Source organism: Heptranchias perlo, chromosome 9 (genome assembly GCF_035084215.1).
Source record: "Heptranchias perlo isolate sHepPer1 chromosome 9, sHepPer1.hap1, whole genome shotgun sequence".
NCBI lineage: Eukaryota > Metazoa > Chordata > Chondrichthyes > Hexanchiformes > Hexanchidae > Heptranchias > Heptranchias perlo.
Genome location: NC_090333.1, coordinates 27450979 through 27469975, shown reverse-complemented (window position 1 = coordinate 27469975; position 18997 = coordinate 27450979). Strand labels below are relative to the sequence as shown.

Genomic DNA, 18997 nt, shown 5'->3' with positions numbered 1-18997 from the left:
TCATGAGCTTATCTTGGTTCCCCTTAAATGCATCTATGCTAGTTGCCTCAACTACTCCTTGTGGTAGTACGTTCCATGTTCTTACGACTTTTTGGGTGAAGAAGTTTCTCCTGAATTCCCTATTGGATTTATTAGCGACTATTTTATATTTATGACGTCTGGTTTTAGACTCCCCCACAGGTGGAAACATTTTCTCCACGTCTACCCTATCAAACCCTATCATTATCTTAAAGACCTCTATTAGGTCACCCCTCAGCCTTCTCTTTTCTAGAGAAAAGAGCCCCAGCCTATTCAGCCTTTCCTGATAAGTATATCTTCTCAGCTCTGGTATCATCCTTATAAATCTTTTCACCTTCTCCAGTGCCTCTATATCCTTTTTATAATACAGCGATCAGAACTGTGTACAGTACACCAAGTGTGGTCTAACAAAGGTTCGATACAAGTTTAACATAACTTCTCTGGTTTTCAATTCTATCCTCTAGAAATGAACCCAAGCGCTTGACTTGCTTTATTAACCTGCGTCGCTACTTTTAGTGATTATGTATATCTGTACCCTTACATCCCTTTGCTCCTCTACCCCATTTAGACTCTTATTATCCCAGCAGTATGTAGCCTCCTTATTCTTCCTACCAAAATGCACCACCAAACACTTATCTATATTGAAATTCATTTGCCAATTGCATGTCCATTCTGCAAGTTTATTATGGTCCTCTTGCATTTTGACGCACTCTTCCTTTGACGCATTTTTCCAAATGTACACCCCCCAATTTGGTGTCGTCCACAAATTTTGAAATTGGACTTCCAATTGCCGAATCCAAATTGTTAAATTGTGAACAACAGTGGTCCCAGCACAGATCCCTGTGGAACACCACTTCTCACCTTTTGCCAGTTTGAGTAGATACCCTTAAGCCCTACTCTCTGTTTTCTGTTTTGTAGCCAACTTGCTACCCATTCTGCTAACTGTCCCCTGACTCCACATGCTCTGACCTTAGCCATGAGTCTATAATGCAATACCTTATCGAAGGTCTTTTGAAAATCCAAATATATTACATCTGCTGCATTATCCTTGTCTACTCTTTGTTACTTCTTCAAAGAATTCAATAAGGTTGGTCAAGCATGATTTTCCCTTCTGAAATCAGTGCTGACTATTCTTTATTGTATTTTCATTCTCTTGATGTCTTCCTATTACATCTTTGAGTAAAGATTCCATTATCTTTCCTACCACTGATGTTAAACTAATTGGTCTATAGTTCCCTGAACTTGTTCCATCTCCCTTTTTAAATATTGGAATAACATTAGCTGTCCACCAGTCCTCTGGCACTATTCCCTTTTCTAGTGAATTTTTATATATATGTAACAGTGCCTCTGCTATCTCCTCCCTAACTTCTTTTAATATTCACAGATGCAATCCATCCAATCCAGGGGTCTTATCCTCCCTAAGTTTGAATAGTTTTTCAATTATCTCCGCCCTTTCTCTTTTAAATGTTTTAATATCTTTTTTGATCTCTTCTTCTAATGTCCTGCCCACCTTGTTAGTCTCCCTGGTAAATACAGAGGCAAAGTAACTATTCAGTATTTCTGCCATTTTGCTGTCGTTACCTGTGAGTTTATTTGTGCATCCTTTAGTGGCCCTATCCTTATTCTGATTTTTCTTTTGTTATTTATGTGTCTGTAGAATATTTTACTATTTCTTTTTATATTCCTTGATAATTTAATCTCATAGTTTCTCTTTGCTTTCCTCATTGTTTTTTTTAAACTTCTTTCCTAACCTCCTTGTATTCCCTTTTGTCATCCTCTCCTTTATTGTCTATATGCTTGGAGTAAGCATTTTTCTTTAGTTTCAATTTTACCCTTATCTCTTTATTCATCCATGGTGTTTCATTATTGGCTAGTTTCTTCTTTCTTTTTAGAGGAATATACTTCTTCTGAACTCTATTGATCACCATTTTAAATATTACCCACTGCTGTTCCATTTCTTTGTTTGTCAAAATGTTTTCCTCGTTGCATTCTCACCCCCTCAAAATTAGCTTTTTTTCCAATCTACTACTTTGGTCTTTGTCTTACTTGTGTCATTCTCAATCATTATTTGAAACCGTATTATGTTATGATCGCTATTGCCTAGATGTTCCCCTTTGCTTACTTCGCTTTTCTATTCTGGTTCATTTCCCATTACCAGATCCAGCAGTGATTCCTCTCTTCTAGGGCTTCTCACCTACTGGGTAAGAAAGGAGTCCTGTACACTCTCTAAAAACTCGATTCCCTTTTCTCCTTTCCCTACCTCTTCTTGCCAGTTTAATATTATAATTATTCAATGTTTTTTACTCATTTCATAGATTTATCTACATATTTCATCCTCCACTTCCTTTCCACTATTAGGTGGTCTGTAGAATAAACCTATTAACGTGATCAATCCCTTCTTATCCTTTGTCTCAACCCATATGGATTCTGTTTCTATCTTAATGTTACTTATGTAGTATATTTGGATTGTTGTTGCATACGATTAGTGCTCATGAGATTGGGGGTAATATATTAGCATGGATTGAGGATTAGTTAACGGACAGAAAAAAAAGAGTAGGAATAAACGGGTCATTTTTGGGTTGGCAGTTTGTAACTATTGGGGTGCTGCAAGGATCAGTGCTTGGACTGTTTACAATCTACATCAATGACTTAGATGAGGGGACTAAGTGTAATGTATCCAGGCTTACTGACGATACAAAGCTAAGTGAAAAGTAAGCTGTGAAGAGGACGCAAAGAGGCTGCAAAGGGACATAGACAGGTTAAGTAAATGGGCGAGAAGGTGGCAGATGGAGTATAATGTGGGGAAATGTGAAATGATCCACTTTGGTAGGAAGAATAGAAAAGCAGAATATTTCTTAAAAGGTGAGAGACTAAGAATTGTTGGTGTTCAGAGGGATTTGGGTGTCCTTGTACACAAAACACAGAAAGTTAACAAGCAGGTACAGCAAGCAATTAGGAAGGTAAATGGTATGTTAACCTTTATTGCAAGGGGCTTGGAGTATAAGAGTAAGGAGGTCTTGCTGCAATTGTATAGAGCTCTGGTGAGACACCTGGAGTACTGTGTAGTTTTGGTCTCCTTATCTATGGAAGGATATACTTGCCTTGGAGGGGTTGCAACTAGATTGATTCCTGGGATGAGAGGGTTGTCCTGAGATTAAGTAGAATGGGCCTATATTCTCTGGAGTTTAGAAGAATGAGAGGTAATCTCATTGAAATGTATAAAATTCTTAAGAGGGCTTGACAGGGTAAATGCTGAGAGGCTGTTTCCCCTGTCTGGAGAGTCTAGACCTAGGGGTCATAGTCTCAAGATAAGGGGTTGGCCATTTAGGACCAAGATGAGGAAAAATTTCTTCACTCAGAGGGTTGTAAATCTTTGAAATTCTCTACCCCAGAGGGCTGTGGATGTTCAGTCGTTGAGAGTAAATTCAAGACTGAGATCGATATATTTTTGGACAATCAAGGGATATGGGGATCGGGCGGGAAAGTGGAGTTGAGATCCTAGATCAGCCATGATCTTATTGAATGGTGGAGCAGGCTCGAGGGGCGGTATAGCCTACTCCTGCTCTCATTTGTTATGTTAACAACCCTTTAAATCAAGATTTTTTTTTCATTAAAAATCGATATATCTACCTTGTAAAGCAGATTCCAATAACAAGGAATTGCTGTGACTGCTACCTGGAATTCACACTTGACACCACACCCACTCTCTGCAAACCCAACACTCTCCCCCCTCCCCCCCAGCACATGCCTCTTCTGTGTGGCTTCAACGTTTAAACCCCTCTATCACGTGCTCTGACTCGAAAGCCGGAGGGCCTTTTCCGTGTGAGGGTGGCGTCACTGACACGCAGCCGGGACTCCTCCTTTACTAAGATGGCGGCGTCACCCTCCTCATCGCCTTCGAGCGGAGCATCTGACGCCACTTCCGGTAGAGTGGGCGCGGCTTCTCTCGGCGAAGTAGGAACCGGAAGTTGGTTCTTGTCAACATGGCGCCGAGTGGCTCAGATACGGCACAACAGTTTTAGTTAAGCAAACTAACAGACCGATAAGCCGTTCTTCATTCCATATTACAGTCACAGGGAAAACGGACGCACTGTGTGCCGTCACCCTGAGGCAGGTGACCTGTACAGGGCAGTCTCTATGGGAGAGTAGAACTGAAGTGACAGACTGTGTCTGCCAGGATGGACGTGGAGGAAGAGCACATGACGACGCTGCTGTGCATGGGCTTCTCGGAGCCCGCCGCCATCCGCAAGGCACTCCGCATGGCCAAGAACGACATCAACGAGGCTGTGGCCCTCCTTACCAACGAGAGCCCGGGCCTCGGCTACGAGCCCATGGAGAGCGGCGACCGCCAAGTCGGAGGTGGAGGTGGAGGTGGTGGTGGTGGTGGAGGAGGAGGAGGTGGTGGAGGAGGAGGAGGAGGTGGTGGTGGGACCGGCTCCCGCAATGTAGGAGGAGGGAGTGGAGGAGGAGGGGATTACAGCCGGAGTGGGTTCGACCCACCACCCGCCTACGACGAGGTGGTAGAGGTGGAGGTAAGATCTGGGTTTACTGGATTACTAAGAGTATGGGGCAGCATCACTTGCACTCCCTGATTATTTTGAGGGCCCATGGAAACAAGTGGCTTTATACTACCCCTCATTTTGTCATCCGACAGCTTGTTCCTTTCGGCTCCATTCTCAAAATCGTGGCGCCTGTGTCATTAGAAGATAAAAATCCCGATTTTCTGCTAATTGTATAGCTGTGGAGTGCCAATGGACGAGAGACATTACCTGTCAGTTTCACAGAAGTATAGGCATATCGTCACATTGTTGATTTTCGCTCTCGTGTGATGGCATGCTGGGGAAGTTGGATATTTGTGTATATTTTTGAAGGATTTGTATTCATGATTATCGTGACCAATATTCAACACGCCAGTTTTGAATTTTCTATAGGCTGACAATTGATTTTTCAGTTGGAAATAGCCTTACTCCTTTTCCGGTTATCTTGTGCTGGATACTCATGTTCGATGTCAGAGAGACTATAGGGAAAACTTACCACATATAACTGCTCTTTGGCTCATAACGTGAACTATTTCCCACTGACAAAACAATGGTCAGCCAATGGCTTTAAATTTTCTGTTTCATGCATGGGGTATAATTGTGTGGTGCTGGCAGGATATCAACACCTTACTTAAGTGGTTGTTCTTGTACATGAGCCTAGATGGTGAATATTGGCAAGCTATTCTACTATCCTAACAGAGATTGATAATGTCCTTAGCTGATATACACACCTGCACTTTCCTGGAGGTATAGTTATAATCAATGATGAACAGCAATCCTGCATGATTTCCCCTCACCCAGAGGCACATAAGCCAAATGCAAAGACCGAGCCATCATCCTAACGAAGATGAGCTAATTCGATACAGGCCAATGATGAACCTGCAGCTTTCTAGTCTGTGCACATTAAAGGGTGCATTTAACCACCAGTATATATGAAGTAATCTCACATTTTTAAACTTGTGTGCCCTGAAATCTCAGTTCTGTTAAGATTGGTAGAAGTAAGTGCATCTAATAACTTGCACCATGAATAGTTTTTACCCATGAGGTTAATAGTGGGAGTTGAACCCACAACCTTCTGACTTAGAAACAAGATTGCGACCGCTGAGCCTCGGCTGGCAACATGGCATAATTAAAGTTTGTGCACATGATGTCTCTACATGGTGAATGTCCAGTCTCCTCCATACTGTTGTTGTTTTGCATGTTTTGGGAATAGAATTGGGTGAATCACACCAGAATCTCTCTTCTGATTCTACCAAATATATCACATTCATTGTCCAAGTGAGACTTATGATTTTCCCTCATTTGCAGCAAAAGCAAGGTATATTGTTTGGGTTAAAGACATATGGGGCAATATAGAGGGAGTGTCTTATCTAACTTACCTATACTTAGTCAGTGATGGTAACAAGTGGAAAAATGTCCAATTTCTCTGATGTCACTTGTGTCATTGAGCACAAAGTTAATCTTGAAACATAGACTTAGTTCCGAAGACTTGAGGACATAATCTAGGCTGATACTTCAGTGCATTATTGAGTGAGTGCTGCACGGACGTTAAACTGAAGCCCATTTCTGCTCCCTCAGGTGCATGTAAAAGATCTTACGGCAATATTGAAAGAAGAGCAGGGAGTTCTTCTGGTGTCCTGGCCAATATCCATCCCTCAATTAATATCATTTTTTAAAAAATACTTTATCTGGTCATTGCTGTTTGTGGGAGCTTGCTGTGTGTAAATTATCTTGAGCATTTGCCTGCATAACAACAGTGACTACATTTCAAAACTACTTCATTGCTGTGAAACCCTTTGGGATGCTCTAAGGTCATGAAAGGCACTGTATAAATCCAAGTTCTTTCTTTCTAGCTATCTAAGACAGAGTTATGCTGGAATTTAATTGAGGGCTGCAGGGAACCCTGGAATTTTTTGCCAGGTAGCTGTAGTTTACTAGGTTAAGACGGTCGGAGGATCTGTTTCCCAAGGCAATCAATACACATCTCTGTTCAGTGTATACCTGTGTGTGGGGAAGAACCTGTTGTAATATTTACAAGAAATCAAATGGGTTTCAAAGTGCATTGAGAAACAGTTGAGTCTGTAGTATGACATCATAAGAGCCCATTGGTTGGACACAATATAAATAGATTGTTACACTACATGCTGAACAGAAACATAGTGCTAATAAAATCTGATGATGCCTTGAAAGAAAGGGTGGTTATAGATATTCCTAATGTGATGTCTATTTCCCGATTGTTTTTTTTGTTGCTATTTGAAAAATTTGTTTCCATTAAATGTAAATAAGATATTAAAGAAACATCAACCAGGTATCAATCACAGCAAGGCTGTACTTGAAAAGCAATAAGCAAACAGTACTAGTATTTTAACACAACATTTTTAAAGCAACTTGTTGAAACTTATAGTTTCTCATTTATCTCTAAATGTTCCAAACACTTGCCTCACTATATCAGATATAAATAAAGCCCTCCTTATGGCCTAGTGGATAAAGACATGACTTGGTGTAGTACAAAGCCATACGGATCAGAAAGTTCGAGGTTTGATCCCCAGCCTATGGTGAGTTAGCTGATGTTACTGGAGATAGAAGTTCGGGTGCTACATTTGGCCTCTAACATGGTGGGGTGGGTGGAGAGCTTCTGATTGCCATCCAGTGACTTGTAATGAACATTTTGCAAGAATAACTGTTAATGTTCACTATCTTGGCTACAGATGTAGAATGACCATTTGGGTGAGGTACCGGAGGATTGCCTAGTGTCCATGGAACAGTGTTTCAGCAGAAGTCTGTGTCTAGAGCAGGTGTGTCTAAACAACGACCTGTGGGCCATTTGCAGTCTAAAAAACCTGACCATCAGACCCATGAAGTGTAGAAACTTGATTTTTATTTGCACTTATATTGCTTACTCACTGGTTTGTTCTATTTGAACTTCGTGAGCTTGCAGAATTGGGCTGTTAGCACTGTTATCTCATTGATGGATAAATAATAAATCAGAGCTCTTAAACGTGCTTGTCTCTGCATTTTGCCATCTATGCAAATTAACAGGAGCAACTTATACTTTATATGTGGCCCAGAAAGCTCCATGGTATGCGCTTATGTGGCCCATAAAATAAAAATTTGGACTCAGTTTGGGTTCGGCCAGGACCCCTCGGCTCCAGACCTCATTACAGCCTTGGTCCAAACATGGACAAACGAGCTGAATTCCAGAGGTGAGGTGAGAGTGACTGCCCTTGACATCAAGTCAACATTTGACCGAGTGTGGCACCAAGGAGCCCTAGTAAAATTGAAGTCAATGGGAATCAGGGGGAAAACTCTCCAGTGGCTGGAGTCATACCTTGCACAAAGGAAGATGGTAGTGGTTGTTGGAGGCCAATCATCTCAGCCCCAGGACATTGCTGCAGGATTTCCTCAGGGCAGTGTCCTAGGCCCAACGATTTTTAGCTGCTTCATCAATGACCTTCCCTCCATCATAAGGTCAGAAATGGGGATGTTCGCTGATAATTGGGCAGTGTTCAGTTCCATCCACAACCCCTCAGATAATGAAGCAGTCTGTGCCGCATGCACCATGACCTGGGCAACATTCATGCTTGGGCTGATAAGTGGCAAGTTATATTTGTGCCAGACAAGTACCAGGAAATGACCATCTCCAACAAGAGAGAGTTTAACCACCTCCTCTTGACATTCAATGGCATTGCCATTGCTAAATTCCCCACCATCTACATCCTGGGGGTCACCATGGACCAGAAACTTAACTGGACCAGCCACGTAAATACTGTGGCTACAAGAGCAGGTCAGAGGCTGGGTATTCTCTGGCGAGTGACTCACCTCCTGACTCCCCAAAGCCTTACCACCATCTACAAGGCACAGGTCAGGAGTGTGATGGAATACTCTCCACTTGCCTGGATGAGTGCAGCTCCAAGAACACTCAAGAAGCTCAACACCATCCAGGACAAAGTAGCCCGCTTGATTGGCACCCCATCCACCACCCTAAACATTCACTCCCTTCACCACCAGCGCACTGTGACTGCAGTGTGTACCATCCACAGGATGCACTGCAGCAACTCCCCAAAGCTTCTTCGACAGCACCTCCCAAACCCGCGATCTCTACCACCTAGAAGGACAAGGGCAGCAGGCACATGGGAACAACATCACCTGCACGTTTCCCTCCAAGTCACACACCATCCCAACTTGGAAATATATTGCCGTTACTTTATCGTCACTGGGTCAAAATCCTGGAACTCCCTACCTAACAGCACTGTGGGAGAACCTTCACCACACGGATTGCAGCGGTTCAAGAAGGCGGCTCACCACCACCTTCTCGGGCAATTGGGCATGGGTAATAAATGCTGGCCTTGCCAGCAATGCCCACATCCCATGAACGAATGATAAAAAAAAATCAGCTTGGCTCAGATGGTTACACTTGTGTATTTAATCTCCACTCCAGAAGTTCGGCATGTAATCTAGAGAGACACTCCAGTGCGGAACTTAGTGATAATGTAGCAGATATCCTTCAGACTCATTAATGGTAATGCTTGCATGGTACTTTGGTTAAGATGATCTCAACCACATTGCTGTCAGTCACATTTATGATAGATGCCAATAGATGACTAATTGCAATAGAAAATTAGTAAAATCCAATAAGTATGCTTAAGTTATACATGTATATTATTGAAATTTGCAGAAGCAAGTTGCTCTGTCATCTCGAAAGAATCTTTTAGTTGTTTTCTTTGCATCACCCATTCTTTGTGTCAGCCGAGGCTCCGTTGGTAGCACTCTTGCCTCTGAGTCAGAAGATTGTGGGTTTAAGTCCCACTCGAGACTTGAGCACAAAATCTAAGCTGACACTCCAGTGCAGTACTGAGGGAATGCTGCATTGCAATCTTTCGGATGAGATGTTAAACAGAGGTCCTGTCTGCCCTCTGAGGTGGACGTAAAAGATCCCACGACATTATTTTGAAGGAGAGCAGTTATCCCCGGTCTCACTGGCCAATATTTATCCCTCAACCTACATCACTGAAAACAGATTATCTGATCATTATCACATTGCTGTTTGTGGGAGCTTGCTATGTGCAAATTGGCTGCTGTGTTTCTTGCATTACAACAATGACTACACTTCACAAATACTTCATTGGCTGTAAAGCGCTTTGGGACAACCTGAGGTCGTGAAAAGCGCTATATAAATGCGAGTCTGTCTTTCTTTCTTTCACTTTTCAGATATGGCCTAGACTTTTTAATTGGATAGTCTCCTTGCATTTTATCTCCCTTTCTAAACAAATTTTTCTCAAGCTGTAAATTCCTTTGCAGCTTGTCTTTAATATCACATAATATTTTCTTGAGGTTCCCTACTCCAGACAGAAAATGTGGTAAAATGAATAAAGGACCCAAAATTCACACTCAGCAAAATTAGAGGCTTCATTGTGTCACAGGCAACTTGCCTATAGATACCATATTCCCTGGATAGGATTTTTAAAAGGAAGTCTCACCATTAGCTTACCATGTACATAAAAAAAAATGAATAGCATCGCTTATGATTTTATATGTGATAATGAGGGAAATGGCTGAAGAATTACTGAACCCAAAGCTACAAAATACCTGAATTAATAGTGGGATTTGTCAATAACCTAGAGCACTTCAACATGCAGCGTTGTGCATAATACTACAAGGGATCTGAAGACTTCATCAGTAGAAACATAGAAAATAGGAGCAAGAGTAGGCCCTTTGGGCCTGCTCCGCCATACAAAATGAACATGGCTAATCGTCTAACTCAGTACCCTGTTCCTGCTTTTTGCCCATATCCTTTGATCCCTTTAGCATTAAGATATATATCTGTCTCCTTGAATACATCTAACGACTTGGCCTGCACTGCCTTCCGTGATAGAGAAAACCACAGGTTCACCACCGAGTGAAGAAATTTCTCCTCATCTCGGTTCCAAATGGCATACCCCGTATCCTGAGACTGTGACCCCTGGTTCTGGACTCCCCAGCCATCGGGAACACCCTCCCTGCATCTAGTCCACCTTATACTGCATCAGCCATGTTCTTGCCCACTCACTCAACTTGTCTAAATCACATTGGAGCCTCTTTGCATCCTCCTCACAGCTCAGATTTCACCCCAGCTTTGTGTCGTCTGCAAACTTGGAAATGTTACATTTAGTTACCTCATCCAAATCATTGATCTATGTTGTGAATAGCTGGGGCCCAAGCACTGATCCCTGCGGTACCCCACTAGTCACTGCCTGCCACCCAGAAAAACCTGTTTATTCCTACTGTTTCCTGTCTGTCAACCAATTCTCAATCCATGCCAGTATATTCCCCCCAATTCCATGTGCTTTAATTTTGCACACTAACCTCCTGTGTGGGACCTTATCAAAAGCCTTCTGAAAATCCATGTGCACCACATCCACTGGTTCTCCCCTATCCTACTAGTTACCTCCTCAAAAAACTCCAGTAGATTTGTTGAGCATGATTTCCCTTTCATAAACCCATGCTGACTTTGTCCAATCCCATTAATGCCTTCCAAGTGGTCTGTTATCACATCTTTTATAATAGACTCTAGCATTTTCCCCACTACTGATGTTAAGCTAACTGGTCTGTAATTCCCTGTTTTTTCTCTCCCTTTTTTAAATAATGGGATTACATTTGCTACCCTTCAATCTGTAGGAACAGTTCCAGAGTCTATAGAATTTTGGAAGATGATCAATGCATCCACTATTTCCAGGGCCACTTCATTTAGTACTCTGGGATGTAGATTATCAGGCCCTGGGGATTTGTCAGCCTTTAGCCCCATTAATTTCCCTAGCACTTTTTTTTACTAATACTGATTTCCTTCAGTTCCTCCCTCTCACTGGACCCTTGATTCCCTAACATTTCTGGGAGGTTATTTGTGTCCTCCTTTGTGAAGACAGAAGCAAAGTATGTGTTTAATTGTTCTGCCATTTATTTGTTCCCCATTATAATTTCCCCCATTTCTGCCTGTAAGGGACCTACATTTGTCTTCACCAAGCTTTTACAGTCAGTTTTTATGTTCCCTGCTAGTTTACTCTCATACTCTATTTTCCCATCTTAATCAATCTTTGTCCTCCTTTGCTGAATTCTAAACTGCTCCCAATCCTCAGGCTTGCCTCTTTGGATCTAATACTATCCCTAATTTCTTTTGTAAGCCACGGTTGAGCCAGCTTTCCTGTTTTATTTTTGCGCCAGACAGGAATGAATAATTGTTGTAATTCCTGCACACGTTCTTTAAATATTAGCTATTGCCTATCCACCGTCATCCCTTTTAGTAAAGTTCCCCAATCTATCATGGCCAACTGGCACCTCATACTTTCGTAATTTCCTTTATTTAGATTCAGGACCCTAGTTTCGGATTCAACTACTTCACACTCCATCTTAATGAAGAATTCCATCATGTTATGGTCTCTCTTCCCTGAGGGACCCTGCACAAAAAGATTGTTAATTAATCCTTTCTCGTTGCACAATACCCAGTCTAGGATCGCCTGTTCTCTAGTTGGTTCCTCAACGTATTGGTCTAGAAAACCATCGCATACACACTCCAGGAATTCCTCCCCCACTGTATTATTGCTAATTTGGTTTGACCAATCTATATGTAGATTAAAATCACCCATGATTATAGTTGTACCCTTCTTGCATGCGTCTCTAATTTCCTGTTTAATGCCCTCCTCTACATCTCCACTGCTGTTTGGGGGCCTATAGACAACCCTCACCAACGTTTTCTGCCCCTTGGTGTTTCTTAGCTCCACCCATACAGATTCCACATCGTGATTTTCCGAGCCAATATCCTTAGTCACTATTCCCTCCTTTACCAGCAACGCTACCCCACCTCCTTTCCCTTTTTGCCTGTCCTTCCTAAATATTGAATACCCCTGGATGTTCAGTTCCCATCCTTGGTCACCCTGCAGCCATGTCTCCGTAATTGCAACTATATCATAACCATTAATATCTATCTGTGCTGTTAATTCATCTAGCTTATTGCGAATGCTCTGCGCATTAAGACGCAATGCCTTTAGACTTGTCTTTTTAAGATTGCTAGTCATCTTAGTTTTATTTTGCACTATGGCCCTATTTGATTTTTGCCCTTGTTTTCTCTGCCTTCCACTGTTGCTTCTTCCCTTTCTTTCTTTTGTTTCTATCCTTGTTTCCCCCTCCTCTGGTTCCCATCCCCCTGCCCTTCTGGTTTAAACCTTCCTCAACAGCACTAGCAAACACCCCCGTGAGGACATCGGTCCCAGTCCTGTTTGGGTGTAACCCGTCCCACCTTCCCCAGAACCGGTCCCAATGTCCCAGGAATCTAAATCCCTCCCTCCTACACCATTCCTGTAGCCACGCATTCATCCGGTCTATTCTCCTGTTCCTATACTCACTAGCACGTGGCACTGGTAGTAATCCTGAGATCACTACCTTTGAGGTCCTGCTTTTTAATTTATCTCCCAACTCCTTAAATTCATCTTGCAGGACCTCATACCTTTTACCTATGTCGTTGGTACCGATATGGACCACTACTCCTGGCTGTTCACCCTCCCCCTCCAGAATGCCCTGCAGCTGCTCCGTGACATCCTTGACCCTAGCACCAGGGAGGCAACATACCATCCTGGAGTCACGTTTGCGGCCGCAGAAATGCCTATCTGTTCCCCTTAAAATTGAATTCCCTATCAATATAGCCCTGCCACTCTCATTCCTCCCCTCCTGTGCAGCAGAGCCACCAGTGGTGCCATGAACTTGGCTCTTGCTGCTTTCCCCTGATAAGCCATCTCCCCCAACAGTATCCAAAGCAGTAACCCTGGTAGCACAATCAAAATTTAAACAAAAATATGAAAAAAAGACTAAAAATGTTAAAATGATTCATGTAATTGAATGCATCATTTTAAATTATTGATGGTGTGACTCCTATTTGAGATGGTTCAGGTCCAACTAGCCTCTGCCTAATTTTTCATCCCTTTGCCTCAGAGAATTGACAAACTTGTACTTAGTGGTACCTGATCACATCTCTTACATGTCATAGTTTGAAATACTTTGATGTGCAGTGACTTGTGTGTAAATTGGAGTTATTTTGCATAATGCAATATCCCACAAACAGCAATGAATTGAATGACGATTTCTGCTTTCTTTCTCGAGGGCAGAATGTTAACAGGACACTGAGCTTCCGGCTCATTTTTGAAGAGTGGCATGGGTTTTTCAATATTTATCTGGACAGGTAGACTGGGCTTTAATTTGGTGTCTCATTTGAAAGAATACAAGATATTTTAATTCTTTAGAACTTTTTACCGATCAGAAAGAGGGGAGATTTTTTTAGTTTTTACATTAGATTATGGAAGGCAGTAATCTAATCCAAGAGTTTAAACAACAGTACTAACTTACTTTTCCTTTGTGACATCCTCTGAATTCTATGATTTACTGCCTTGTAGATTACCCCATACTGTTTCCATCACCAAGACTGCTTTCTTCCACAACATGGCCCATCTCAACAGTTACATCTGCTCTACCACCTTTTTTTTCAAAAAATATACTTTATTCATAAAATTTGTAGCAAAAACCTACAATACAGTTGTCATATCACATTCCAAGCATACACAATACAGATTATACAATTTGCAGGTTAAATCAAGTACAGTTTAATGAACACATTGTGCATAATTACAGTTCATGACACTCTGGGGTGTCTCATCGCATTATACTCAATACGGATTATTGATTACAGATTATTGATTACAGATTCATTACAGGAATTTGAATTTTACATTCTGCCCGGGGGGGGGGGGGGTTTCCCTGATTGCAGCCCCTCGGTATACAATGGAGGGAAGGCTCTAAATGGTTGCCTTTCCCCACAGAGCCTTTGTGGCGGCCGCACCTAGCTTCAGTGCGTCCCTGAGCACGTAGTCCTGGACCTTGGAATGTGCCAGTCTGCAACACTCGGTCGAGGACAGCTCCGTGCACTAGAAGAACAGCAGGTTTTGGGCAGACCAAAGGGCGTCTTTCACCGAGTTAATGGTCTTCCAGCAGCAGTTGATGTCTGTCTCTGTATGCGTCCCCGGGAACAGCTGTAGAGCACAGAGTCCTGTGTTACGGAGTTGCTCGGGACGAACCTGGACAGATACCACTGCATCTCTCTCCAGACCTTCTTTGCAAAAGCGCATTCCAGAAGGAGATGGGTGACTGTTTCGTCTGCACCTCAGCCTCCTCGGGGACAATGTGCGGTGGCGCTGAGAGTCCGGGAGTGCATGAAGGATCTGACAGGAAGGGCCCTTCTCACCACCAGCCAAGCTAGGTCTGGGTGCTTGTTTGAAAGTTCTGGCGATGAGGCGTTCTGCCAAATGACACTGACAGTCTGCTCGGGGAACCAACTGACAGGATCCATCGTCTCCTTTTCCCGCAGGGTCTCGGACATTACGTGCGGGCCACTTACTGATCGCCTTGTGGTCGAAAGTGTTTTTTTGCATAAATTTATCGCCTCTGAATTTGATTTCTTTAATGCGTTCCTTGCCTGCCTTCCATTGTCCAGCCTCTATTAACTCCAACTTGTTATAAACTCCTGTGCCGTGATGAGTCCTGCTTGCCCTTCACCTATGTTCTTGCTGACCTACATTGACTTGAATTTCAAGACCTCATCTTTAAATCCCTCTACTGTCTCACCTTGCCACTCCTTATCTCCGCAATCTCCTCCAGCCTGATAACTCTTCGCGGACCCTTTAGTTCTCCGATTTTCTGGCCTTTTGTGAATCACTTTTTCCTATGCCTGACCTTAAATTATATTCCACCATCTGCCTAATTCCACTATTCAGTCATTCCATGATAAGATCCTGATGAGCTTGCTTATTTTCCTTGTCTCAATCTAAATAATTGGTACACAATTTCCAAGTGCAAGGTCTTGCATTCCAGTAAACTGTCATATGCATTCTACTGGCTGCCATTTTTCAGTACAAGCCTTTTAGCAGATAAATACTGATAGAAAAAAAATCTTTGTCCCGCTCCACCCAAGTTAAAACATAAGGCAGGTCTACAAGCAAGTACAAATGCACACATGCTAATTTGTTCTGTAGCATTTGTCATTTTTAGACTTTTAGTTTTTTCGGTCATCGTTGTTTACCTCCATTCTGTGCAGCAAATTTGTCCCCCTTTTGTTTATTAAAAAAAAGTAATCCACTGAACATTTGCTGGTACTCAGGGAAACAAAAAATCTCTGCCACTATCCCCCACCATAAATATTATTTGCCTGCTGGAGAACAGATCTACTGAAAAGGAATCCAGTGCCATCTTTAACTCCACCCACTGTTACACAAAATTAGAAGACTCCACACAGATTCTTTAATTCAGTAGCTAGATAGGCAAAATCAGTAGCCGAGTACAAGGTTGCACCTCGTGAACTAATTCAGTGGCAATTATAGCCACTTTTTAAATCCTATTTGGTTTTGAAACAACATGACTTCCCTTTCTCACTTACTTCCCCTCCTTTCCAGTACATCTTTATTTCCTTATTTTTAGGTCTTGTGCACTGTAGTATTTCCTGTCTGCCTATGTGCAGCAGGTCATGCATGGGAATAAACTGATTCTTCCAGTCAGTCTTCATAGCTCTGTTGGGAAAGGAATAAAAAGTGTCATACATTCATTTTGCTAAGAAATTTACTGTAACCACAGCCCTAAACGAGATTATGTATTAGGAATTGAAGCTTGCATGTTACCATGCAATTGTGAAATTCAGTTTTGATTAGTCATCTTAATATCCTATCATACTTAGACGATCTGATTCACATCAGTTATGCTGCTTATTTAGCACAGCCTAGAGCTTAACTGAACTTGGTTGGTGCCGGCTAGTCATTCACCCGTAACTGAGCGACGGTGTGGATTATATTACTGTTTTAGCTAATTTCTCCCAGTTCCCCATGTCTTGCAGAGAAATACATCGCCTGCATATGAGAGGTCAAGTGCTGCTGGTCCTGTGACAATGCTGCATTTAAGTAGTGAAGGGGAAGCACAGTACAGACTTGAGATGATGCTCCCTTCCCCCCTCCCTCACCAGGAAACACATTATAGGCTAGAGATGAAGCTCCCTTTCCCCCACGCTCTTAATCAGGCTAAAGATGATGTTCTTTCCTCCTTCCAGCCCCTCCATTCCCAGTTTTATCAGGTAGCATGTGATGGCCCAGAATTGTTATCCAAGATTTAACAATACAGGGTTGTTAATGGTGTACTTAGTGTTGAACTCTTTCACTTCTCCAAACAGGTTTGCGGTATTATTGTGTTTTGGTATCTTGTGTTGTTAATGAGAGGCTCCACTCTGGGCATTGTTTTACATTTTCTGGCAGTTGCTGTGAATAGTGGAAAATAAACAATATTACTTTGTAGACTTACCTGATTGGCTTCAGCCCTAAAACCCTAATTTAAAAATGGTCCTTTCACATTTGTTTTTAAGGATTCCACAAAGCTTCCTTTATTTCTGATATGCCCTTGCCACAGTGGTAGATGCAATGAAAAATGTACTTACCATATTTTCAAAAAAGGTGGTCTGATGTAAGTATTACACTTATGTTAATGAGCCACAGGGTTAGAATTCTGTTAAAGGAGTAATCATTTCCAATGGGCAGTATGACAGAAAAATCTATGCCAATTTTACATTTGTTTTTGTAGGGTTGACAACATTCACGGATTGTCCCCTGGAATTGAGAATTGATCTCCTGGGCATTGCTGCTAGCAACCTGGGAGAAAAGTACTTCACATTCACGGTTAACACTGCGTGCTTCTGTACTTTCACTTCCCACACCCACTGTCGTACTTTGCCTGCCAAAACCAGTGACCGAAATCCATCCTAGATTTTGCAGACCCTGTCCAGTTTAAAGCGAAAAAGAAAGGTCCCAAACTGCATATGACTGATGGTCCGTGCTGAGGATGCTGCTACACTTGGCCTACTGCACTGACTGCTAGAACCTCCACTGGGCTTCTAAAATCTTTGTTGCAGCAGCTGCGTGGGGTTGCGTGCCTGGAGGTCAGAGCACGGCTTCGGGGAGCTGTGGCCCAAAGACCTGGAGACGCTGTAGGAAGCCCTAAGCTGGGAGCAAGAGTGGGGACATGGTATGGCAGCAGCCTCCACTCAGATGGAGGCCTTGTCTGACTATCATTGGGGCTGGCCAACCAGGCGTAGTTCGCGAGCTGAGACCCTGCAGACAGAGGATCTTCGTTCCCTCTTTCTCCACCCCTGCCGCACTCCCAGGCTGAGATGCATGGCTTCCTGCAGCTTTCCGCATTCGACAGCTCCCAGTAATTGGCAGAGAAAATCATCCCGGCATGGTGTAGAAGATGAGTACCATTAAAAAATTTAATCATAAGGGAATCAAGCCAACAGTTTTATGGTATACGTGTGTGTCATAGGGAGGAACGTAGGAACAGGAGTAACTATTCAGCCCCTTGAGCCTGTTCCGCTATTCAATTAGATCATGGCTGATCTGTATCTTAACTGTATCTACCTGCCTTGGTTCTGTAACCCTTAATACCCCTGACTGATGAAAATCTATCCATCTCAGTTTTGAAATTTTCAATTGACCCCCAGCCTCAAGTGTTTTTTTATTTGTGGGAGGGGGTGGTGGTGGGAAGAGTTCCAGATTTCAACTACCCTTTGTGTGAAGAAATGCTTTCTGACATCACCCCTGAAAGGCCTAGCTCTAATTTTAAGGTTGTGCCCCTTTGTTCTGGACTCTCCCACCAGAGGAAATAGTTTCTCTAAGAACATAAGAAATAGGAGCAGGAATAGGCCACATGGCCCCAAGATCCTGCTCCGCCATTCAATAAGATCATGGCTGATCTTCGACCTCAGCTCCACTTTCTTCCGATCGCAATATCCCCTGATTCCCTTAGAGTCCAAAAATCTATCGATCTCAGTCTTGAATATACTCATCTGACGAAGGAGATAATCTCCGAAAGCTTGTGATTTTAAAATAAATTTGTTGGACTATAACCTGGTGTTGTAAGATTCCTTACATTTGAATATACTCAACATCCATAGCCCTCGGGTAGGGAATTCCAAATATTTATGACCCTCGGAGTGAAGAAATTCCTCCTCACCTCAGTCCTAAATGTCCGCCCCTTTATCTTGAGACTGTGTCCCCTAGTTCTCGACTCTCCAGCAAGGGGAAACATCCCCTCAGTATCTACCCTGTCAAGCCCTCTTAGAATCTTATGTTTTAATGAGATCACCTCTCATTCTTCTAAATTGCAGACAGGCCCAATCTGCTCAATCTTTCTTCATAACACAACTCTCTCATCCCAGGAATCAATCTGATGAACCTTCATTGCACCGCCTTTAAGGCAAGTATACCCTTCCATAGGTAAGGAGACCAAAACTGTTCGCAGCACTCCAGGTGTGGTCTTACCAAAGCCCTGTACAATTGCAGCAAGACTTCCTTACTCCTGTACTCCAACCCCCTTGCATTAAAAGCCAACATACC

General features: G+C 42.7%; 1 protein-coding gene across 2 annotated transcripts in view; it reads left to right on the top strand.

The window, feature by feature from the left end:
* Positions 1–3978: 3978 nt before the first annotated feature.
* Positions 3979–18997, top strand: part of usp24 (ubiquitin specific peptidase 24) — a 186044-nt gene continuing 171025 nt past the window's right edge. For both annotated transcript variants that reach the window (XM_067990069.1, XM_067990068.1), the window contains exon 1: positions 3979–4550. In XM_067990069.1, coding sequence (XP_067846170.1) covers positions 4197–4550 — 354 coding nt within the window. In that variant the 5' untranslated portion in view covers positions 3979–4196. The remainder of the gene's footprint in view (positions 4551–18997) is intronic.